Source organism: Phyllobates terribilis, unplaced genomic scaffold (assembly GCF_046119375.1).
Source record: "Phyllobates terribilis strain yellow unplaced genomic scaffold, ASM4611937v1 Scaffold_2__4_contigs__length_985480577, whole genome shotgun sequence".
In the NCBI taxonomy this organism is placed as follows: domain Eukaryota; kingdom Metazoa; phylum Chordata; class Amphibia; order Anura; family Dendrobatidae; genus Phyllobates; species Phyllobates terribilis.
The window spans coordinates 910,782,315-910,808,717 of NW_027362762.1; the positions used below are offsets into that span (position 1 = coordinate 910,782,315).

Genomic DNA, 26,403 nt, shown 5'->3' on the forward strand with positions numbered 1-26,403 from the left:
AATATTTTTTCAGAGCTAGATGCAGAAATTTTTTTTATTCAATTTGCAACCTGATGGAGGTCAGTATAGATGGACTAATAGACCAAGTCCCACACACTGCTAGAAGCCCAAATATTTTTTCAGAGCTAGATGCAGAAAAAAATTATTTTTAATTTGCAACCTGATGGAGGTCAGTATAGATGGACTAATAGACCAAGTCCCACACACTGCTAGAAGCCCAAATATTTTTTCAGAGCTAGATGTAGAAAAAAATTATTTTTAATTTGCAACCTGATGGAGGTCAGTATAGATGGACTAATAGAACAAGTCCCACACGCTGCTAGAAGCCCAAATATTTTTTCAGAGATAAATGAAGAAAAAAATTATTTTTAATTTGCAACCTGATGGAGGTCAGTATAGATGGACTAATAGACCAAGTCCCACACACTGCTAGAAGCCCAAATATTTTTTCAGAGCTAGATGCAGAAAAAAAATATTTTTAATTTGCAACCTGATGGAGGTCAGTATAGATGGACTAATAGACCAAGTCCCACACACCGCTAGAAGCCCAAATATTTTTTCAGAGCTAGATGCAGAAAAAAATGATATTCAATTTGCAACCTGCCGGAGGTCAGTATAGAAGGACTAATAGAACAAGTCCCACACACTGCTAGAAGCCCAAATATTTTTTCAGAGCTAAATGAAGAAAAAAATTATTTTTAATTTGCAACCTGATGGAGGTCAGTATAGATGGACTAATAGACCAAGTCCCACACACTGCTAGAAGCCCAAATATTTTTTCAGAGCTAGATGCAGAAAAAAATTATATTCAGTTTGCAACCTGATGGAGGTCAGTATAGATGGACTAATAGAATGATGCTATGCCCAAAAGATTTTACTTCACTAGGTGCAGTAAAAAAATTGGTATTCTATACACAGGTGGTATATCTTGCAACACAGATAGGCTACTCCACTGACTAACACACTCTGCAATAGGCCAAAAAGGATTAGCTTTGCTAGATTCAGCCAAATGCTGTGAAAAAAACTTGCACAGCACTGGCACAGACCTGCCTGGCAAAAACTGATAGGAACTCATGTAACCTAGTCCTGAAAAGGACTCCAATTACAATTAGTCTTTACTCCCACAATCTATCTATTTAAGAGCACAGACCTGCCTGATAAAAGTCGTAGGAAATGCTGTAACCTAGTCCTTAAAAGGACTGCAATCACAACTATTCCCTACTCCCAAGCTATCTGTATATTTGTGCGAAAATTGGCTTGAAATTAACAAGGTATAGCGCACACAGCAACAGCGGTGCCGTCTAACACGCAGCTGCAGCAGTGAGAAAATGGTGGCAACGGGGAAAATGGCTTGGTCTTATAGGGCAAGGACATGTGACATACACTGCCAATCACACATGCCCTTGCTTGTGTGAAAAAAAGCACTTCGCTCCGTGTGTGCGCTGCTGATAGGCTGACAGATTGCACCTCCCCACTGCAAATGCGGGAAAGAGAAAAAAAAATGGAGATCTTCATTGTTCCTGCAGAGATCCATCCCCTGCCCCTCCCCCCGCCCCGCTGTACACTCAAACTGCGTATTAACATTAATTTTCATCATTACTGAGAAAAAATCCAGTTATGATTTTGGTGCACGAACAGTTATCGAACATAACCTCGAACAGCCGAATTTTTCTCAAATTGTTCGTGTTCGCCGACCGGCTCGAACACCGCCCAAAACAGCTCGAATTTGAGATTGGCGAACAGTTCGAGTAGAACAACGCTCATCTCTAATCCTGAATTAGGGCTTGGGCAGCCCTTTCAGGATTTGTAACTTTTATTACTGTTTGTGGCCCCGTTGTGTTGCTGTAAGCCCCGGACAAATTAATTGTTGCGCGCCGGCAAGTTAAGCATATGAAAATGACAAATGAATATGCACCCCTTCCCCAGCAGATAATACCGCCCACCCCTCTGCACTGGCATCACTGATTCAGTCAGACTGCCATATGCCCGAGGATGGCATCGCATTCCTTGGACTGGTCATCTGCTCTACTGACCTGAGATTGACAGCTACATAGAAATACATGCTGTCACTCATGTCAGGAGGGAAGATGGTCAGTCTGGGGATTGTGATGCAATCCCCGGGTGAGTATCTCAGCAATCTGACTGCACCAAATCAGTGACACTGGCCAGACAGTTGGGTGGAATTTTGGGTGGGGAAGGGGTGAATATTCATTTCACATTTACAAACATGCCAGCAAGTCAAGCGTATGCAAATGAGAATTAAATATTCACCCCATTCCCTACTTATAATCCCACCCACCCCTCTGTGCCAGCATCACTGATTCAGGTCAGACTGCCATATTACTCGCCCGGGGATCACATCATAATCCTCAGACTTGCTGTCTGCTCTCCTGACATGAGCGTGATAGCATGCATTTCTATGTAGCTGTCTCTTTCAGGTGAAGAGAGCAGACGGCCAGTCAGAGGATTGTGATGTGATCCTCGGGCAAATGGCAGTCTGACTGAATCAGTGAAGCCAGTGCAGAGGGGTGGACAGGATTATGGGTGGAGGAAGGGGTGAATATTAATATCGTAGTTACATATGTGTTAGGAATTGTGGTTCTGTGCTCTAACCTGGGAATGGATCTGATCCAGTGCTATGCTTCTCCGGTAGCAAGTGCTGCCATTGTCTTGCTGGCCCCAAGAGGTTATGCTGTCAGTCTTCAACGATTATCAAGAAGGGATCTATTCACCCTGGTGGCGGAGCTTTTGTGCGCACAGAAACTGTCCCAATCTTATGGAGCATTGCGTTCTGGAGTAGTAGAATGTGTGGGGACTCACGGTGCCGTATCGCCCACGGATTTCACTGCCCGGGGAACATGGGACGCTGTGTTCCCTGGTTGCCAGGCAACCAGACAGTGGTGAGATTGTGTCCATTCTGTTGTGCAAGTTAGCAGAGAGTGGTTGCTTGGGGCTGATTGGGAGGTATGGAACACCTGATCATTTCCTTCAACCTCAGGTGAGCTATTCAGCTCAGGTCTTTGCTGTTTATTGCAGTTCCTATTTGCTGTAGTGGTGAATGGTGCTTGTAGTATTGTTTGTTCTCTTTCAGGGTTGGTCATAGGGTTTGTTTCCCTTTCTCTTCATGCTACACTCCTATGATATCTTGCAGAGGTTTCTACCTATTCTCAACTAGGCTCTTGCCGTGTCACTAGATGCCAGCTGCCCAGCGACCACATGCCTGGGAAGGGCTCTGCCAAAGTGCCCCTCTCATTTACTGGTAGCTGGGTGAAGAGTATTCCGGACCTTTAAGGCTTGTTTAGCTGGGACAGCTTTCACCAAGTGTGTCTGTGGCTATGAATTTGCTGGTTTGGTGCCTTTCTAACTGGGTCTCTTTGCGCTAACGCATAGCAATATGCTTGACTTGCCGACGCGGAACAGTAAATTTGTCTCGAGCTTACAGCAATGCAATGGGGCTGTATACAGAAATAAAATTTACATATCCTGAAAGTACTGTCCAAGCCCTGTTTCAGGATGCTATTAGTATACCACACAAAAATCACCTGACAGATTCCCTTTAAATCATATAGCTTGGGAATAAGGCATGGTCAGCATATTATTCAAACTGCTATTTAACTTAATTTTTAGGAAAAGAACAAGTCAACTGGGGTTACTAATGGAACCATTGGAAAATATGGAAAGAAATCAATTAGGTAGTGGTAAAATATAAGGGCTATTGGGCAAATTCAGAAATTAAAAAGAATAGTGTACATGTGCCTTGGTGCCCATAAGGCAACAAAATGGAAGAAGTTTTATTGACTTTAACAACTTATTATATAAATAACCTCATTATTTCAGGGTATATGCATATGGCATCTTTTTCAGGCGGATCCCACCGAGCATAATCGCCCGGTAAAATGAACATGTTCCCTCTTATGTGACCTCTTTTAAATGGTTCAAGGTTCAGAAACCCTACTAACCTCTACTTTACATCCTTTCATATTGTTGATAGAGGATTATGTAGACTCTTGTCTTGTGTCTGGATTATTTTTATGTTTATAGAGACTGTCTGCTTTTGACAATCTTTTTTTTGCATGAAAGTTCACCTGAAAATAATCTGATTTCAGAGTGACCCTTACAATCAGCTGTCGATTGCAGGGAAGCTTTAAGGAGCACAACCATCAAAGTTTTATATTCTTAATATATTGCAGTAATTATATTACATAACACTCTATAATTACAATTGCTCATTTTGCCTCTCTACCCAGGTAATTCTCCTCTTTTCTCTGCTCTGTGTAGAAACAGAAAGTTTCTTTTCCCTGCATGAGCCATCCCCCTCTTCAACTCTTGACTCATCAGCTCCCTCCACCTACTGCCAGGGACTTTTACAGTGACTCATGACTCATAACTTGAAAAGAGACTTCCTGTTTCTATGTAGAGTTTATAAGGATTCAGCTAGTTAGTTTTAATTATGTGATGTCATAGACCTAATGGAAAAGAGAAGAATTAACTTGGTAGAAGGGCAAAATGAGCAATTGTAAGTACACAGTGCTATATAATATGATTATTGCAATATACTGTATTAAGAGGATAAAAATTTTGATGGGAGTGCTTTTTGAACAGCAAGTACTCAATTTTTCTGCAGCACCACAACCGAAGAAATCAAGCATTACACAATGTCCTTTGAGATTAACCTAGGACTTTGTAATGTACAGACTTCCTCTAACCACTTAGACTAATAAATTAGGGTCCTGGATGAAGACCCCCCTCTTAACTTTGAATTCCCTAATAGGGATTTGAAAATGTCATTATTATTGTACTCCAGACAACTTCTTTAAATTTGGAATCGTGATCTAAAGATTGATGTAACCATGCTTTGCTGCTAAAGTTTGTGCAGATAAAAGTTTTAATAATAGAAGAAATATCATGACAAATGATGAAATAGATAAATCAGATGGAATATATATTTTTTCTTTTCCTAAAAATTCTCTAAATCAATTTCACGCATTGTAATTACATGGACCAATGCATTAAACCACAAGATACTTTACAAACTTTGATGAATCAGTCGCATAGAAGCAAACTGCATGACTGTGTATCTTTTTTCACTTGAAAGAAAATTCACTCTTGGATGAATGTTCCTTGTTATGTTCTACAAGCTGTTCACATGAGCCCTCCTTGTACTCAGAACAGCTCAGCATTTAGCAAACTCCGTCAATAATTCATTGCAATACAAAATCACATGTCAAAACAAATAAAATTAAAGCACTGATTCAGTCTAGTTATATTTCTAGAACAAAGCCATGCCAGATCCCTGCCCTGTATAAAATTTCTTACATACAATGATTGTAATTTAAAGGGACTCTCCTTAACACTTGTTATTTCCCATTGTTATTATTAATTAGAATCAGGGTATAAGATATTTGTACATACTGATTGCTAAGAAAGAGTCTCAATATGTTTAATATGTCAACTGGCAACACAGTTTGTAACTAACATCACCAGCAGTGTCACTAATTATTCCAAGAAAGGGTTGATAAAAGGCTTAATCTTCTAAAACAAACAAAAAAATGCTGTGCTTAAAGGGAACCTGTCAGATGTTTTATTACCAGTAAACCATTAAAATGATTGTGTAGCCCGCTAAAAGATAAGACAGTTGATCTATTTATGACCCTAAAGCACTGCTTCAGCAGCCAGAAATCACATTTTGAAGAAGTGTCTGGAAATGCATTGGGGCAAGTTGATGCACTTACAGCTTCTTAGCCCCACAGCATATTCCCTACGTAGCCACACTCTCTTGTAGCTGATTAACAGGTCATTGGCTTTGGTACACAGCCACTGACTTGTCAATCGGCAAGCGGAGGGAACTGCTCTATAGGAAAGATTGTGTAAGACTGAGAAGTTGTTATGATTGTCTAGATTGTTCAGAGGAGCATTGCATGGTGAATAAGCCTCCTTACTTTGGCATGCCAGAGCCCGTGTGTCACTCTACACAAAGAGAACCGTTACCCCTTAGACCTCAGTCTAGAACCTCTTACCTAGCCATATCAGTTCTCATAATTTGCACTGACGAGGGCCAACAGCTCGAAACACCGTGTGTACAAATGGAGATTCTCATTTGGCTTTTATCCTAAGTCATATTGCACAACTTGTTTAAGGGTCTGTGGCACCCCTGCGGGTCCAGTCGCCACAGAGTTACTGCATTTCATCCAGAGGTGTGGTGTCCTGCTCTCGGGTAAGGAAGGAGCACTACCCGGGACCCACACACCCACATCCAACACCACATCACTCCAGTAGGGAAGGGCGAGATTGCACCAGTGGGAGAGCACAGTCCCTGTCCCTGTCTGGAGGAGGGAACTAGGTAGAGGAGGTGAGTGGAGCAAGTAGTTTAGGGGAGCACACAAGGAAGGACTGAACGCCCCTGCCCCGATAGCTGAGTAGACCCTAATAGGACCCCTTGGGCCACCAGCAGCCCCTGCACCCAGCTGGGTGTACAAAAGCGCCACGTGGGACTGGTCTGCATGCGTAGAGGATCAGGTAGTGGCCCCATTAATACCTGCGCCAACATCCTGGGCTGTCTGTACAGGAAGGGTAGAGTACAGGTGGGAGAACCCGGAAGGCGATCTAATGGGGTTCCCTGGGGAGGCCCAAGTGAAGGAGACACCGGAGGAAGCCCTGATGTGGGATGAGTTCTGCCGACAGCAAATTCGAGCGTGGGAAACAGAGGAGAAGGAGCGGCAGACCAGGTGGCAGGCCATGGAGGAGAGGAATATGAGGGCCAAGGCCTTGGCCCGGAAGGCCAATCCTGCCAAACGGGGTGTGAGAGTGCAGGGCACCATAGTGAAATTTGATCTACGCAAGGGCTGGGGTTTCATCAGAGAGCCCAATGCTGCCCAGGATCTCTTCGTCACCAGGAGGGACGTGGAGTCCCACCTTCAACAAGGACACCTTGACCGTGACTTGTACCATGGCGATCGAGTCACCTACAGGCGGCATTGAGGAGAGAGGGGGTGGTACGTGCTCAATATGCGGAAGGCGAGTGCGGAGGACATGCCCCTGACATCCGGTGCCACTGACCCTTGCTGACAGCAAGCTGCAGATTCAGCCCCGACTGCAGGAAATAACACTGATGCTCCATCTAACGACAGGGAGGATTATGTGCTACCCTAGAAAAAGGCATCCCGGAAGGGGCAATAAGAACTGAACTGCGGAAACGCAGAGGAAGTGAGTGTAAATAGTTACCCGATTGGGTTTTTATATCTAAATTAATAAGTTATTAACTGTGTGTGATGTTAACATAATTAGTACCCGGTAGAAAAAGAAAAGAAAAAGACGTTATGGTTGAGGACAGTGAGCAGCCAGAACTTTTACTGTGAAAAGTTGGCACTTCTTAATGTGCTTCTTGTTGGTTTTATAGGCCACATCAACAGCTAGAGGACATATGTATACATCAGCTAACTAGCCATCTCATGCCCCCATAAGTGTCAACCAATTAAACGTACATGCTAAATTCCCCCTGCAGATTTTTGTCTGATACCAAGTGGATGGCAGATCGCTACAAAAAAGATGAATGTGATATATCCACACAGGGTATATATAAAGGGATCAGGCAATATTCAGAAAGTCAAAGTAGTATGGAACTAATACCATTTAAAAATAATATTCAATGTGTAGTCAATTATTAGTCAGTACAAAATACCACACTAGGTTGGCAAATTACCTGATAATAGGATGCAAGTGACATAACACATTCAGGATAGAAATAACCTAAGCATATAGTAACCAATGAAGTCATCAGACTGCAGGATAGGCATACAGTATCTATATAAAAGAATCGGGAGAGCATACCGACGTGGAGGTGCACCTAGCTGCTGATGTGCTAGTGCACCTACTGTTTGTATATTCAACTTTTACTTGTTTTTATATGTTTATGTGTATGTCTATTTAATTAAATAAAGGATTGATTTTTTATTTTGGCTGATTCCTCCTGAGTTTCTGTAGGATTAATATGGTTCCTACATGAGCTGGAATAGCTCTACCAACACACAAAATGATGGCAGCTCAGATCTATGCTGCCTGAAAGGATGTCGAAGAAAAGATCCCAGAGTGCGTTAAAACAAACCCCAAAATATAAAATGAAAAGATAAGGTCCCTGCTGCTTGCGAGTATGCTGCCTCCTTCCAAAACAAGATACAAAATATAGTTGCAGGGTAAAAATCATAATCAGCAGAGAGATAAACCCTAACTGGTCTTTCACTAACTGGCATAAAGAACGGTAGTATGGCATGACATCGAAATGATAATATCACCAGAAGATAATACCAGTGATGGGGCAGAAAAATTATTAAACTAAAACATTAACCTAAAAAGACTAAAGCAAGGACAACAGACAATAAACACAAGGAGAAAAGGTGAATCTGATGTGGCTCAGCGGATAGAGAAACCGATTACAAAGCACAGGCTGAAGGGTTTGAATCCAGATGCAAGGGAACAGCAAGAAGGGCATCACCATACCCCAATAAACTTCCAGACACAACTTCAAAATGCAATTTCTCAATGCTGGAGAAGCACCAAATGGCTTATTTTTAAAAACTACACAACTGATTTGGGGAGAGTTAACGTTTCTGACAGGTACCCTTTAATGCCATAATTATATTTAGACCATGCACGATATAACATAAATTCTCTCCTTTTAACAAGCTACCACCAGAGTGAGCTTAAGAATATACTGCATACTGGTAAGATAATGAACTCAATAACAAAACAGTATTCAGTATGCTTCTGAGCTCCCTCTAGTGGTAGTTACAGAGTGACAAAATGTTGTTAAGAGATTTTTGGGGATTTTACTAATTTCTTTAAAAGTAGAGGATGTTAAAAACCATTGAAATAACTATTACTTAAAGGAAATCTCTCTGTAGGAACAACCCTCCTAAGCTGTCTATATGGGCATGTGTGTCATAGAATATTGAATAATATAATACCTTGATATCTGTGAACCGATGTCTTATTCCAGAGAAATACACATTTTTCTTATATGTAAATGAGCTGTTCAGAACTGTGGGCCAGACACTGATCTGCATGAGAATCTGCCTCAAGGGGGCGTTACCGGTGTGAGACATGTAACTAACAGAACAGTAGACCTGAACTTTGTCTCATATTAAACACAGTAGCAGCTGCAGCTTTCACAGATCTGTATTGTAACATTATTAAAACACTAACTGCCTGTGAGATGGAAGCTGAAGCTGAGAGGAAGCTGAAGATGTGTCAGTTATAATAACACACAGCTCTGCAGTGAGATCAGGAGAGCAGAGATCGGCCATCACACATCATACTGGGAACACTGGGAACCATTATATGTAACTCAGTGATAATTTCCTGTTTTATTTAAAATAATCTCTGGAGGCAAATTCTCATGCAGATAAATGTCCAGCCCATAGTCCTGAACAGCTAATTTACATATAAGAAAGGCCTGGATTTCTCTGGAATAACACATTGGATCATAGATTTCAAGGTATCATTTTATTCAGCTTCCTATGACCTACATGCTCATATAGACAGTTTAGGAGGGTTGATCCTTCTGATAGATGCCTTTTAAACAATGATTTAGTGCTCTGACATTGATCATGATTCATCCATCATTTAGTTAACACTAAAACAAAAAAGTTGAGCCAGAGCATATATTGGTATACGTGCAATGCACAGGTGTTGTAGTGTTTGGTACTCACTCAGCCGCGTTAGAGGTAGGCACAGGATACTGTTTCTATAAAAATTTCCAAGATTGGTTCATTATACCTCCATAAACCGCAGTTTTAAAAGTAAACCAAAAGACAGCCTTGTCCGGCACAGTGTAGCAAAACAGAAAATAAACAGTCCACACAATATGGCGGACTCACCCGCTGACGTTCAGTGTCCTTTAGCACAAACACTCTGGAGGGCTCCACACCTCCAGCCACAGACAATGAATGAGACCCTTGGTCTCCATTTTATACACACGCCCTGGGGTGGGGATATGTGAGCAGCCAATCCCACCCATCTCTTATGACTGCTCGTAAAAACCGGCTCTGATACGCCCTATTAACCCTCTCAGCACTATGTGTGCTGGAGCATGCTTTCTCAGTTTTACATCACAGAAGCTGCCAACCTCATATCTCCCCTCAAGGACATGTCCGGCGGCCATCTTACAGTGTGCATTCACTGTGGCCATTTAACAACAGAACTATGATAAAAACAAAATGAGCAAATACCCTACAGTAAGTAAATAAAAAGTAATAGTAAATGTAAACAACATAGGATACTTAGTTAACATTGTTTTGAGAAAAAAAACATAAATGCCATTCCACCATGACAAGGTGTACCCCAACACAGACGGTAATTAACTCTTGTAGTTCATCTCACTATGTGACAGCAGACATAAAAATAGATAAGGGCAGAGTAAAGGCCCCGTCACACTTAGCGACACTGCAATGATCCCGACAGCGATACGACCTATCAGGGATCGTTGCTGAGTCGCTATGTGGTCGCTGGTGAGCTGTCAAACAGGCAGGCTCACCAACGATCAGGAGAGCAGCGACATCGTGTAAAGAATCTTTCCACGATGTCCTGCTCCTGGTTACGAGCCTGCTGAAGCAGGAGCAGGCTGGTAACTATGGTAAACATCAGGTTACTAGGGGCACACGCGCTCCTAGTAACCCATTGTTTATCATGGTTACCACTCTGCTACAGTGAGCGGGAGGTTACCGCTCACTTTAGCAGGCTCATAACCATGATAAACAACGGCTTACTAGGTGCGCGTGTGCCCCTAGTAACCTGATGTTTACCATAGTTACCAGCCTGATCGCTGCTCCCGCTGGTCACACACAGCGATGTGTGCTGACCAGCGGGAGAGCAACGACCAAAAAATGGTCCAGGACACTTTGCAGCGATCAGCGACCTCACAGCAGGGGCCTGATCGTTGTAAAGTGTCACACATAGCGACATCGCTGGTGAGTTCGCTGTTGCGTCACCAAAACCGTGACACAGCAGCGATCTCGCTAGCGATCTCGCTATGTGAGACGGGGGCTTAAGACCTGGGTCCTGACTGTTCAAACACCTGCCGATGGAAAGCTATATACACAGAATGAACTGCCCAAAAAGGGGAGTCATGCCCCTTGCCTGTACAAAGTACAAAAAAAACTGAGCCAGAGTTAAGTACCATCCCGATTGGGATGCACCTTGTCGTGGTTGGATGGCTTTTACTTTTTTGACCAATACAATGTTAACTTAGTATCTTATGTTACTTACATGTAATATTACTATTTACTTACTACAGGGTATTTGATCATTTTGTTTTCATCTTAGGTTCTGACACTGTAGACAGTCATCGGTCTCAGTGGTCTCATGCCATACACGTAAATATCATCATCAGTGATTGGCTACAGTGGTCATGTGAATGTTGGATATTACGTCATCACTACAAATCCAGTGAGGAGCAACAGACCAGTAGTTTTGTAGTACCAGGAATTACGAGCTAAGTAATATTTTTATGTATTAGTCTAAATCCCCTACTTTTGGGCACAATTTGATAAATGTCAATCAATAACATCATGGTGGTGATAGGTGAAGATGCGGAGGAAACAGCACAACCTTGTCAGGTCACTTTAAAAGTCAATAATTTACTCTGGCTTCCATTGTACGCGGCATCATGGTTTTCCATTTTTAAACAGGGAGCGTAATGCAAATTTGAATAGAGCCTAATAGAGCTTATACTGTGCTTGCATCCATCATATTGTTTCAACAGATCATTGTAAACACAGCAATGTATATGGGCACATACCTTATTATCCAGCGACATGACAAGTTTGGCTCATATGGTTGGGGAAAATTTTTGGAATGAAAAGTCCCAGAATCTCCAGTTAATAAAAACTGTCCATCACATGATGATGCTGAAAAAAAAAGAGTCAAAATCAAAGTCTCACTATTTTTCAAACATAAAAATATAGCAATTCCTTTTTGTTCCTGTATTTTTTAAACAAAGAAATATCAAAAAGGAGATAAAGTTCTAAATAATTCAGTGAAGCTGTTAAAATGGCATTAAGTGAATTGAGTGCCATAAACTCAAAAACTAGAAGCCAAAATCTTAAAATAATACTATATACAGTATTTAATAACTTCAGGATTCAATATTTTACTATGAATAAATCTACTTTAGTCATTAAATGTAGTGTCCTCAATAGGGTCATCCTGTCAGGGAAAATTAGGCATTTGACTGTGCTCATTCCAATGCATGGAGTGTCTGTGTAAAGTACAACAGGAAAATAAAATCAATGAACCTGTCCAAAGATACTCTTTCTATGAATTCTCCAGTCTAACCAAGAGATGAAGATCCTGAGCTGTTGACTCCCCTCTACAAACTCTACTTCCTTTACAGAGCTTATTTAAGTTAGTTTATGGATTTTCAAAACTGGACAATCCCTTTAAAGGGAATCTGTCTGCAGAATTTCATCTCTGAAACTATTTATATGTGCATGTAGCTCTTTCAAACACAAGTCCATCACACCCCTTCAGAAAGCGGTCATATAGCTCGCGAAACGCGCATTGGGGACTGCTACTACCACCACAGTCAACCGCTACCAGTCACCTATTAAGGACAAAATCCTGCTTCTCTTGCTTGTTTTGCCAACAATTTATTTTGATCCTTTATGGTGCAGATTTACTTTGACCATAGGAATCAGCTTACTACTTTTTAATTGCAGGACCTTACCTATTTGCATGGTACTTTGCCTTTTATATAGAAGATTTTGGGGGTTGCGGTATGCTAAGTTTGACACCCATGCTTTGTACTGTCATGCTATTTTTAATTGGTTTGTCAAATTTTATATTTCATCAATAATTAATAAAGATGTGTTTTTATACTCATTTAACTCGGTTTTCTCCTAGTTTATAAATGATTTATGTGAGTTGGTTCTATTCAGTGATTTTCGGCACCACTTGCTGTCCCTCTCACTGAATTCTGAGTATGCTATTGGCCTATTGTGTACTAATACCTTTTCATGGCTATTCCATTCCTCCATTACGGAGAAATCAGTGTTTGAAATTATATGCAAATAAGACTGTAGATCTAACTCCTCCCTCACTCCAGTTCTATTTCCTGCCCAGTGCCGCCTCCGACTGCTTGACTGACAGCCTCAATGTGATATGACTTCATGAAAAGAAACTGTCAGTCAAGCAGAAGGAAACGGCACTGGGTGGGGAATAGAGCTGAAGTGACAGAGGCTTCAGATCTACAATATAATTTGCATATCAATTAAAATGCTGATTTCTCAGTAAAGGAGCAATGGAATGACCATGTAAAGGTATTGTTGGACTTTTCTTTGAAAGAGCTATATACATATATATAAATAGAGTTGTGGGTGAAATCCTGCTGACAGATTCCCTTTAAGGGAAGCATATTTGAAATAAGCATGTCAGCAGTATTTAAGCCCCCAATCCTTCCTGTTATTCAGAATGGTGACAGATTTGCATTGAGGATTTTCTATCTACAAGCATTTTAGATAGAGAGAAAAATATCTCTAATTGCTGTATTCAAATAGCAGTAAAAGGTCATGGAGTGGATACTTTCTCTAAGACAGTATAGCTGACTAGTTCTCCTCTGTGGTTGACATCCCAAAGGGTGGTGCTTCATCACAAGTCGTCTCAGTAGCATTCAGTGCACAGATAAAGCCCTGAGAATTACATGTCCCTCCTTTGACCATAGAGACAGCTTTTGATGATTTACCCAGCATGTTGGGCATCAATCATATAGGAAAGGGGACACAACAGCTTGACTATTCAGGAGAGTAGATCCACCCCCATGACTCTTTACTACCATTTGAATACAGCATTCAAAGTAGCTATTCTTTCTTATAATTAAGAACACCTAAAGGATAAAAAAACTGCCATTGAAAAAAAACAAATAACTAATTTAGGAAACATCTATATTAATATATCGTAAAAGCAAACAAATAAAATAAGTTTGTTGTGCATAACAGTATAAAGATGACCACAGCACTACTGTATAATGGGGCACAAGTAGGATCCAATCCCCTTCAATGATACGTAAGAAAACTTGGCACTCAAAGTAGATTAAATTAAATAATTAATTTAATATGCAATCCAACAGAAAAGTTTCATAAATGTTTCCGTCTACATTAGACCTTCCTCAGTGTGCCTATTGTCCAATTGAAAAGATATCAGATTGCTTTTTATTCCCTGGGTCACTAGGAAACACTGAATGCAGTGTCCACTGCTGGTTCAAACAAAGCCCCTAAATCAAACAACACTGATGACGCTTCATTTCAAGAAGGGGCAGAGGCCGGGGCAGTGACCGCAGCCTCTGCCCCCTTGATGACGTTTCGTTTCAGTATGTACTGGGGATTCTCAAATGAAGCGTTATCAAAAAGGAACAAGAAAAAAAATCAGTTATAGAGTGAAATTAGGGAAGGATAGGGAATTTTCAGTTCAGGTATATTGGAAAATAGTTTAGATTATTGCACTAAATAGATAGGGATTTTGGATAAAAATGTATTTGTATTTCAGACCATCCCTTTAAATCCTGTGGACTGGTCCTTTTTAAAATGTTATTAAGTCTAAAGAATAAAAGGTAGATATTGAATGCCATCTTAAGGAAATTCATGCAAAAAAATCAACTTTGTCATCCGATGTAACAAGAAAATTAAGATGTAATGTTCATAGAAGACTCAGATTGCAAAAATCCAACCTAGAGGAACTTGTCCTCTAAAGGGAACTGATGTAGTTAAAGGGGTTGTCCAGGCAAAACTGATAAGTCTGAAGTCACTCTGTGTGACTGCAGAGTTATGAATGCCCCCAGCGCACGCACTGACCCGGGAACAGAGGGTATGTATGAGTTATGGAGTGAGGTCTTGCCCTCTAGTTGGACACCCCCACTGGCCGTCAATGTCTCTGGTAGGGGCGAGGCCTCGGCTTAAAACAAGTGAATGGTTCAAGGCCACGCTCATTATCCGGGAGTATGTATTAACTCATACATAACCCTCCGTTCAAGGGTTTGAAACCGGTGAATCCCCATAGTGTGAGCGCTGGGGGGATTCATAAGTCTACAGTCACACAGAGTGACTAAAGACTTATCGTTTTTTTACTGGACAACCCCTGTACTATTGTTCTGTATAAAAAATGACAGCAATCCCAAAAATACTGTCATGAAAACTATTGGTTTGAGCCACTTGGATGTTGCAAACCTGTACCTATTGTTCCCATGTATAAATTAACAGCCTCTGGGGTTGTGTTTCATCAAGTAACACATTCTTTTCACAAAGAAATAAATTTAAATAAGTCCTATTATTTTGTTCATCGTTTCTGATTTAATATCTATTTACCATCGTTTAAGAAAAAAATAATACTCTATTTCTTCAAAGAAGATATTCAGAACTTGTTTATACCACAAATTATATTAAGGGATAATGATCCAATAACATCTGTACACAGTTTGATTATTAGCATAGAATCCCTACTGGGGATATATTTTTGCTGCTAATATTATTGTTTTTTTCACCACAACCCATATGTCCGTGTCTATAGTTACAAAAAACGTGTGGTTACAGCTTCAGAGAAATCATATACATGAGGGATTTATGCTGTTGTTTTCGTATGCATTTTTACTTCATTATACATGCTTTGATGAACATGTCTATCTGTTGAAAAATTTGTATAAACGGTTAAGTACCTCTGATTTTTTTTATGTTCAAGTGATACATTTAATTGTATATTATATTTTGCACATTTTATATTTTTAATACACTGAAAATTATTTTAAAATGCTTTAGGTGTTTCATCTTTTATGTTTTTTTTTTTGGTTTTATTCCATTTTATTTCTATACTTGCTATGTTGTTTGCACTGGCTCCTCCGCAGATGTAGAAAACTGTCATATGAAATGGTTACCGGTCAGGAAAAGGTGAAATAATTGATATGAAATGGGTTACACAAAAAGCCAATATTATACTTACTCTTTTCATTTAACTTTATATGTTGTATATTTTACAGACAACTTGTACCAGCTGAAGAATGCCTTAGTGATTTCCTGGAATAGCAGAAAATGGCACCACTTTAGGCAAGTGCTATGTCGGCACTATGGTAAGGTTGAGAACTTTTCACCTCACTTTTGCAAACTATACTTTTCAGCAAAAAGCGTGTTTTCTTTTTTAATCCTTAAAATCTCTAAGAATGTGAAATGAAAATATCATAAAAGAAATATCCTGCAGATTAAATTTGTTTAAGTTAAATTACACATGATGCTAAGATGAAAAGAATCACTCAATACAAATTATGTTCTATATATCTTAGTTCAATATTTTTGAGTTTAGTCAATTGTAAATAATTACCTACTATGGAGATGCACAATTAACTGAAAGGGAATCTGTCAGCAGATTTTTACTATGCAGTCTGAGGAGACTATGATGTAGGGGCAGAGACCCTATATGAGAGCAGGATTTATATTTCATATATCTTGTCTCTATTGTGGATATTCTATATGTATACTCTCCTGCTTTCCAAGATGGAGCTTGAGCCAGTATGTGTGTGAGATAAAGAGTCTTAGCAATGTCTTTGTCTAACGGAGTTAGAGAAAACATAGGAAAGTGGAAGAAATTAAATCTAAGTGAGAGACACGCTTAGACTCTTCTGATGGGTGTAGGCAGGATTGCCTTTAGCCAATGAGGTGTATGTATGCTAATGCCAGTGGGGAAAAAAGTATTTAGTCAGCCATCAATTGTGCAAGTTCTCCCACTTAAAAAGATGAGAGAGGCCTGTAATTGGCATCATAGGTCGACCTCAACTATGAGAGACAAAATGAGAAAACAAATCCTGAAGATCACATTGTCTGATTTGGAAAGAATTTTTTTCAAATATTGGTGGAAAATAAGTATTTGGTCAATTAAAAAAAGTTCATCTCAATACTTTGTTATATATCCTTTGTTGGCAATGACAGAGGTCAAACGTTTTCTGTAAGTCTTCACAAGGTTGGCACACACTGTTGCTGGTATGTTGGCCCATTCCTCCATGCAGATCTCCTCTAGAGCAGTGATGTTTTGGGGATGTCGCTGGGAAACACGGACTTTCAACTCCCTCCTAAGGTTTTCTATAGGGTTTAGATCTGGAGACTGGCTAGGCCACTCCAGGACCTTGAAATGCTTCTTTTGAAGCCACTCCTTCATTGCCCTGGTGGTGTGCTTGGGATCATTGTCATGGTGAAAGACCCAGCCAAGTTTCATCTTCAATGCCCTTGCTGATGGAAGGAGGTTTGTGCTCAAAATCTTACGATACATGGCCCCATTCATTCTTTTATGCACACGGATCAGTCATCCTGGTCCCTTGGCAGAGAAACAGCCCCAAAGCATGTTGCTGCCACCCCCATGCTTCACAGTAGGTATGGTGTTATTTGGATGCAGCTCAGCATTCTTTCTCCTCCAAACACGCCGAGTGGTGTTTCTACCAAACAGTTCTACTTTGGTTTCATCTGACCATATGACATTCTCCCAATATTCTTCTGGATCATCCAAATGGTCTCTAACAAACTTCAGATGGGCCCAGACATATAATGGATTACGCAGGGGGACACGTCTGGCACTGCAGGATCTGAGTCTCTGGCGGCGTAGGTCCCCTCGTGTGGTTCTGGGATTTTTGCTCACCGTTCTTGAGATTATATTGACCCCACAGGGTGAGATCTTGTGTGGAGCCCCAGATCAAGGGAGATTATCAGTGGTCTTGCATGTTTTCCATTTTCTAATTATTGCTCCCACAGTTGATTTCTTCACACCAAGCTGCTTGCCTATTGCAAATTCAGTCTTTCTAGCCTAGTGCAGGGTTACAATTTTGTTTCTGGTGTCCTTCGACAGCTCTTTGGTCTTCACCATAGTGGAGTTTGGAGTGTGACTGTTTGAGGATGCGGACAGGTGTCTTTTATATTGATAACAAGTTCAAACAGGTGCCAGTACTACAGGTAATGAGTGGAGGACAGAGGAGCCTCTTAAAGAAGAAGTTACAGGTCTGTAAGAGCCTGAAATCTTGCTTGTTTGTGACTGACCAAAAATTTATTTTCCACCAAAATTTGAAAAAAAATTCTTTCCAAATCAGACAATGTGATTTTCAGGATTTGTTTTCTCTTTTTGTCTCTCATAGTTGAGGTCTACCTACGATGTCAATTACAGGCCTCTGTCATCTTTTTAAGTGGGAGAACTTGCACAATTGGTGGCTGACTAAATATTTTTTTTTCCCCACTGTATTTAGAGATAAGCTGAGCCAATTATATTGCTACAATGTATGTCCAAGAAATGTCTATATATATGAGTGACCGATGATGTAATAAAGGAGATCTGCCCTGATGCTCATTGTATCAGCGTGGCTCTTACGTGCACATTGGATTTTACTTTTCCATTTGGAACAGGCACAACGTCTCAGAACGTCCCACGTTATGTGGTGGAGACACCCTGATTTCAGATAACTCCCTATGCACAAACATAGGGAGAAGTCAGTTAGTCCAGAAAAGTCAGAAATTACATGGCATTTCTGATGTAAGTTCATCTATGGATGTGCAAAGTCTGTTATTTCTTTTATTATCTGCATTCCCTTAGCTAATTAAACCATTTAAAGGAAAACTGTCAGCAGGTTTTTGCTAAATAATGAGAGCATTATTATGTAGATGCAGAGACCCTAATTTTAGTGACGTGTCACTTACTATGCTGTGTTTTGCTGTTTCAATAAAATCTGTGTTTTATCAGCAAGAGATTATCACTACATGACTAAGTGCCTTATATCTTCTGGTCCAAATACGCCCCCACCATACAATATACACAGAAATCAACCAATCAGTGGTGTGGGAGGGGTTGTACAGAGCTCAGTATTCCGAGCTCTGCTAAATCTGCAGCAGAGAAAACTGTGATTCCATCACAACTTCTGCATTCAGAAAACTAAGTGACACATCGCTGAATCAGGGACTCTGTCCCTACATCATGCTGCTGTCAGATTTAATAATATAAACCTGCTGACAGATTCCCTTTAAAATTGTATGTTTTATTAAATAATAAATAATGTAATTATTTTATTTTCTTTAAAGAGTTTGTTATCATGAATTATCAGGAGTGTGAGTATGGAGAGTAAATGTGAGTGCCATGACAGTGTCTATTTTGCATATAGTATATTTGGATCCACACATCCACACATGATGGATGGTGGATTTTTTCACACATCATGTCCAGTATATTCTATTTGATAGTATAACACCCTATGCATCTGCATAGATATTGGGAAATCACATTAGGAACAAAATATAGTGACACTACAGCAAATGTTTTTTTTGAAATATAATATACATCTGTTTTTTAATACTTACCATATATGATTATGTGCAAAAATATTGATCATTAGATCCTTAGTGGCTAATACAGGCTGAACACAGCATTATATGACACATCCATGTAAAGGATGTGATGCCTTTATATGTGATTAGTGCACTTTTTTATATACAGAGACTGTTTCAGCATATACATACAGTAGCCTCCATGGGAGAAGCCATTGTTTTATGACATCCAGCCACATGACTATGGAATGGGGTGGCTACTAGCCCACATAAAGTAATAGAGGCACATGACTGCTGCAACATGATATCTAGCCACATGACAATGGAATGTAGGTTACTAGCCCACATGATGTAATAGAGGCACATGACTGCTGCCACATGACATCCAGCCTCATGATTATGGAATGGTGGTGACTAGTCCACATGGTGCCATAGAGGCATATATCTGCTGTCACATGACATCAAGCCACATGACTATGAAGGGGCGAAAACTAGCCCATATGATGCAATAGAGGCTCATGACTGCTGTCACATGACATCAAGCTACATGACTAAGGAATGGGCTGTGACTAGCCCAAATGATGTAATAGAGGCACATGATTGCTGCCACATAACATCCAGCCACATGACAATGGAATGGGGCGGCTACTAGCCCACATAAAGTAATAGAGGCACATGACTGCTGCCACATGACATCTAGCCACATGACAATGGAATAGGCGGTTACTAGCCCACATGATGTAATAGAGGCACATGACTGCTGTCACATGGCTTCAAGCCACATGACTATGAAGGGGCGAAAACTAGCCCATATGATGCAATAGAGGCACATGACTGCTGTCACATGACATCAAGCTACATGACTAAGGAATGGGCTGTGACTAGCCCAAATGATGTAATAGAGGCACGTCTGCTGCCACATAACATCCAGCCACATGAATATGGAATTCGCAGTGACTAGCCCACATGATGCACTAGAGGCTCATGTCTGCTGCCACATGACATCTAGCCACATGACTATGAAATGAGCGGTGACTAGCCCACGTGATATAATAGAGGCACTTGACTAGTGTTGAGCCACCCCCGAAGTGTTCGAGTTCGGTTCGGTTCGTCGAACTCCCGTGTGTTCGCCGAACTGTTCGTCGAACTGTTCGTCGAACACCTTCGAACACCGTTAAAACCAATGGCAGGCAAACAAAAACACATAGAAACACATAGAAAACACCTTCAAAGGTGTCCAAAAGCTGACAAACTGCTCAGAAGACATAACTAACACATGGAAAAGTGACAAGTACATAGAGTCATGCGAAAAGAAAAGAGGTGGAGTAGTAAAAGGAGGGGGAGACACAGATATAGGCATGTCATGCCCTTCTAAAATCCAAAAAGTGAGAAGCCGACACGGCCAGTCCGTTCCTGCCCGTGCCACCTCCGTGTTGCCGGGTTTGTGCCAGAGCCGCGGTGGACCCTGACGGCCAGCCCCCCTCTCCCAATACTGGTGTCTGTCCGCTGGTGGGTCGAGCGAGCCCCCCTGTGGTGGAGGCAGCTCTAAGCTTTTTAATTTAAATTGTCTCTCTAATTTGAATGAATACACAATAAATCATTTTACAAGGATCTATTGGAGGGCAAGTCTCATGCCAGCAGCCGCGTAATTCCAGCTCCAGTAGCGTCCACTAAAGCTGCTGCAGTTAAAAAGCTTTTATAAGGATCGAGCTCGGCTGTCCACCGCAAGGCATCCTACCGTCAGTCCCAGCCCTTATGCCTTGGGGTGCCTCCCGATGCTCTTCACTGAATATCCCGTGGTCCTGAAGCATTTCCTTTGAAAAAATTAAGTGTCCATACTACAGGTGGTGTAGCTTGCTTAACAGCCGGGATAATCCGCTGACTAGCAGACACTGCTACTAGGCACAAAGTATTTCCTGGGCTAGATGCAGTTAAAAATTTGTAATTAGATACTCTCGTTGGATGCTGAGAAAGCATTCCATAGAGTCTCCTGGCACGCCATATATTATTCTCTTAAAAAGCTTGGGGTAGGGGTCTAGGGGACCCTTTTATAGCCAAAATCACGGCCCTGTATCGCAATACATCACCTAGGCTGAAGATAAATGGAACTGTAGCACCCTGAGGGCTCGGTTGCTACAGAGGAATTGCACCTCACCCAGAGGTGTGATATCTCACTCTCAGGTAAGGATGGAGTGTGGATCAGGACCCGGCACCTGCATGCATTACACCACATTGCCGTGGGGCAGGGCGACCAATATGACGCTGAGATGGGCATGACAGTCCCTGTCCCTGGCTGGAGTGGCGGGAGGGAACACTGAGGAAGGGGAACCCTGTAGTGCAGGAGCAGGGAGGAAGCAGTTCCTGGGTGCATTGAGAAGGGAGTATAAAAGGTGGGCACCATCTTAGTTCAGTGCAGAGAAGTCTGAGCAGAAGTGACAGGGAGCAGGGGCACTGCATGAGCTCTGCTCCGGAGGCGGGCCTAGTAACAGAGGCCCAGGCCTGGAAGAGGGAGAAGGAAGGAAGAGGAGTGGAGAAGGCTCCAGGACTGAGGAACGAAGGGATCCCAGGGGTGCGGACGGGCAAGTCGCCACCGCACGCCCGAATCCACCTGCGTGGAGGGGTCAGGCCAAAGGGGGAGACCGGTCCCCGAAACTAGTGGAGGCGGAAAACGACCCTCAGCTAGAAACAGGAGGCTGTGACATTTTATGTGGCGCAGCCCCTCGCTACACCCGCAAAGAAGGCACCACATAGGGTCAGGGAAACTGGCGCCAAGTTTACCAAGAGGAGGTCCGAGGCAGCCGGACAGAAGGGTTGGTAAGAAAGGCCAGACAAAGGACACACAAAGGGGGTCCTGTGAAGCGCTTCAAAGTTATCTGGGAGTTGTCTGAGCCCTTCACCTAGTGAGCACAGTACGACGTGGGCAGCCGTTACCTGCAGAAGTGGTCTGGATAATAAGAACTGTGAGTAAAGGCCCTGGACTGCATCACTGACTCCGTGTCATTACTGCTGCTGCCCTGCACCATCACCCCCATCCTCTGCATACATTGCCCTGAGGCTATACTCCTCCCGTGGGGAGTTATGCTACGCTCTGCTGCACCCACAACACCAGCCTCAGCGGTCTGCCCTGCTGCGACGGTTCACTCTGACCGCAATCCACGGGTGGCGTAGTCGGACGTTTAAACATCAAAACCACATAAAAAGTTCCGCCACTGGTTTGACCGCCCTGAGCCACGGAACCGGGTCGCCGCCACGGAGACTACAACCACCAGCATCCACCAAAAAGGGTCCGGCTCCGGGTGTCCCAAGGCCCAGGGGGCGCGTCAGAACATTTTCATCACCTTTCATAATCACCAATGGGACAAGGCAGGGATGTCCTCTGTCCCCTCTCTTATACATCCTAGTGACGGAGCACCTGCTCTCATCAATTCGCCATAACCCCAATATTAGGTGGATTGAGGTGGGAGGCACAGAGTACAAGTGCTTTCTATTTGCTGATGATGTCCTAGTATATATCACTCAATCACATATATCCATCCCTGCTGTTATGGCTGAAATAGATCACTTTGTTACATGGTCAAATTTTAAAATCAATGCAGCGAAGTCTGAGGCCCTCGATGTCTCCCTCCCCAAATCCATACAGGATTCCATCCAGTCCAACTTTCCCTTTGCCTGGCCCTCACAGGGTATCAAATACTTAGGAATTCCTATTCATAGAGACCTCTCATGTCTATGTTATCTTAATTTTTGGGCCCTTAATTGAACAACTCCATTCAGACCACGGTTGGCAAGTTGGAACTGTAAGATTCACTACGTGAACCACTGGTGTTTTGTGGAAAAGCACATGTACACTGTGTTCCAAATTATTATGCAAAAAGTGTTTAGGAGTGATAAGGGAAGAATTTGTTTGTTTGTCAGTTAAACTCATTGATGGTGATGTGTGTCAGGGCTCTTTATTTCACTGTAAGCAATTGTAGACACCTGTGCTAATTAGTTTGGCAGGTGTGTCCAATGAAAGGCAAGACTACTTAAGAAAGCTGTCCCACATTACTAAGCAGCCTACATTTTCTGCCAAAATGGGAAAGAAAAAGGATGTGTCGGCTGCTGAGAAGCAGCAAATTGTGAAGTGTTTAGGTCAAGGCATGACTACAATCAACATTGTGCGATGATCAGGATGAAGTGTCTTGGCAACCATGAAGTATGTAGCTGCTGATAAGGGCAAATTGAGGACTCTTTCCTACAGGAAATTACGTCAGGTTAAAAGAGCAGCGGCAAAAAAGCCTTGTCATAGCAGCAGACAAGTTTTTGAAGCTGCTGGTGCCTCCAACTTCCCCCGAACAACAAGATGCAGGGTCCTTCAGAGGTTTGCAGCTGTGCGTATGCCATCCTGTCAACCTCCTCTATCCACTGCACACAAGCAGAAACGGCTCCAGTGGGCCAAACAAAACATGAAGACCGATTTCAAAACTGTTCTGTTCACGGATGAGTGCCGTGCAATGCTCGATGGTCCAGATGGATGGAGTGGAGGATGGCTGGTTGATGGACACTCCACGCAAACACGGCTACAGCGCCAACAAGGAGGAGGTGGAGTAATGTTTTTGGCTGGAATCATGGGGAGAGAGATTGTCTGCCACTTTAGGATCCCTGAAGGGGTAAAGATGAACTCCATAATGTATGTGGAGTTTCTCAAACAGCACTTTCTGCCATGGTTCAAGAAGACGAACCGTGTATTCCACAGCAAGATCATTTTCATGCATGATAATGCACCGTCTCATGCTGCACATAACACATCTGCATCTCTGGCTGATATGGGCATAAAAGGGGACAAACTTATGGTGTGACCCCCATGCTCCCCTGACCACTACCCCATTCAGAACCTCTGGAGCATCATCAAAAGGAGTGTCTATGATGGCGGGAGGCAGTTCACATCTAAGCAACAGCTCTGGGAGGGTATTCTGTCTTCATGCAAAACAATTGAAGCAGAAACCATCCAAACCCTGACAAATTCAATGGAAGAGAGAGTTCAGAAGCTCCTTTCGAACAAGGGGTCCTATGTGCAAATGTAACATCACCTAGAATAAAGTTTTGAGTTGAAAACTGTTTGATTTCAGTTTCTAATAACCTGCTAAGGCTTATAATTTCAAAAATGACCATTTCTTTGGTCTTTATTAAAATTAAAAGGTTGATCGAAGAGTGTGGGGGATCTAAGAGTGTGGCAACCCAGTAGTCAGGATTACTTCTTGCGCATCTCGGAGCCCCAAAATTATTTTCCGGGCTAGATGCAGCTAAAAATTAATAATAATTTTAAATCTGGTGGAGCTTAGTATAGATGGCCTAATTGAATCAGTACTGCACACTGCTACAAAGCCCAAATTATTTTCCAGCCAAGATACAGATAAACATGATTAGTAATTTTAAATCTGGTGGAGCTTAGTTTAGATGGCCTAACAGAATCAGTGCTGCACACTGCTACAAAGCCCAAATTATTTTCCAGCCAAGATACAGATAAACATGATTAGTAATTTTAAATCTGGTGGAGCTTAGTATAGATGGCCTAATAGAATCAGTACTGCACACTGCTACAAAGCCCAAATTATTTTCCAGCCAAGATACAGATAAACATGATTAGTAATTTTAAATCTGGTGGAGCTTAGTATAGATGGCCTAATAGAATCAGTACTGCACACTGCTACAAAGCCCAGATTATTTTCCAGCCAAGATACAGATAAACATGATTAGTAATTTGAAAGTTTAAAATGGTTGGTGAGGTGATTTTAACCAATCATCAAGCTTTTACTCTCCCCAGGATGACACAGGGGAAGAAAAGTCGTTTCGGATCCATGATTTGTTCATCTTTATGAACGTGAGTCTGTCTACATTATCAGTGGAGAGCCGCGTGCGCTTATCTGTCAGCACACCACCTGCAGTGCTGAACACACGTTCAGACAGAACGCTGGCTGCAGGGCATGACAAGATCTCCAAGGCGTAAGTGGCTAGCTCCGGCCATTTATCCAGATTGGAAGCCCAAAAAGAGCAAGGGTCCAGTGAAACAGTCATGGCTTCAATGTTTACTTGGAGATACTCCTGTACCATCGTCTCTAGGCATTGACTATGTGTCAGACTTCTTGGCTCCTGTGGCCTTGCAAAGGATGGGCTAAAAAAGTGGTGAAATGATTCTGCAAAATTGATGTTACCAGCAGATACTGTGTTTCTGTTACGGTTTGAGTGCTGAACACTCGACGGTCCCACGGTTGGCAAGTTGGAACTGTGAGATTCACTACGTGCACCACTGGTGTTTTGTGGAAAAGCACATGTAAGATTCTGCAACAGTCTCTGCTGATACTCCTGCATGCGTGCATCCCTTTCTATGGCAGGAATAATTTCTGCAAATTTACTTTTGTACCAGGGATCTAACAGTGTGGCAACCCAGTAGTCAGGATTATTTCTAATTCTCCCAATTCGAGGGTCATGTTGCAGGTAGTGCAGCAAGTAGGCACTCATGTGTCTTGCGCATCCAGGAGCACCAAGTCCCTGTTGTGTTGGTGGTGAGGTAACAATCATGCTTCCTTCCTCTGTCCTCTCCCCCCAACCTCGCACAACAGAAATGTGATCAAGGTCTCCCTCATCTGATGAGTCTTCCATCAGTTCGTCCTCCACTTCTTCCTGAGCTCCTGCACCTTCCTCACTAGTTTGGTTGCTACCATGCACTCTGGTAAAACCATCTCCCCCACCCTCACATGCCTGCCGCCTTGGTGCTGCCGACCGTCTGGACCTTGCAGATGTTAGCCCTTCCGCATACAACTCCTCCTCCTCTACTTCCTCCACCTCCTCTTGTGCCACCACCTGACTCCGAATTCTGTTTGACATGTGCTCCAGCATGTATATCACCGGAATAGTCATGCTGATAATGGCATCGTCAGCACTAAACATCTTTGTCGCCATTTCAAAACTGTGCAGAAGATTGCATAGGTCCCTGATCTGAGACCACTCCTCCAGCGTGATTTGCCCCACCTCTGGATCTCGTTGGCCCAGGCTATACGTCAGAACGTGGGAGGAGACACAGATTAGATATTAGAAAAAACTT

General features: G+C 42.2%; 1 protein-coding gene across 2 annotated transcripts in view; it reads right to left on the bottom strand.

Moving 5' to 3' along the window:
- The window catches only part of TMPRSS15 (transmembrane serine protease 15), a 780,444-nt gene that overhangs the window by 561,393 nt on the left and 192,648 nt on the right, over window positions 1-26,403 (bottom strand). For both annotated transcript variants that reach the window (XM_073668264.1, XM_073668263.1), the window contains exon 7: window positions 11,792-11,900. In XM_073668264.1, coding sequence (XP_073524365.1) covers window positions 11,792-11,900 — 109 coding nt within the window. The remainder of the gene's footprint in view (window positions 1-11,791; window positions 11,901-26,403) is intronic.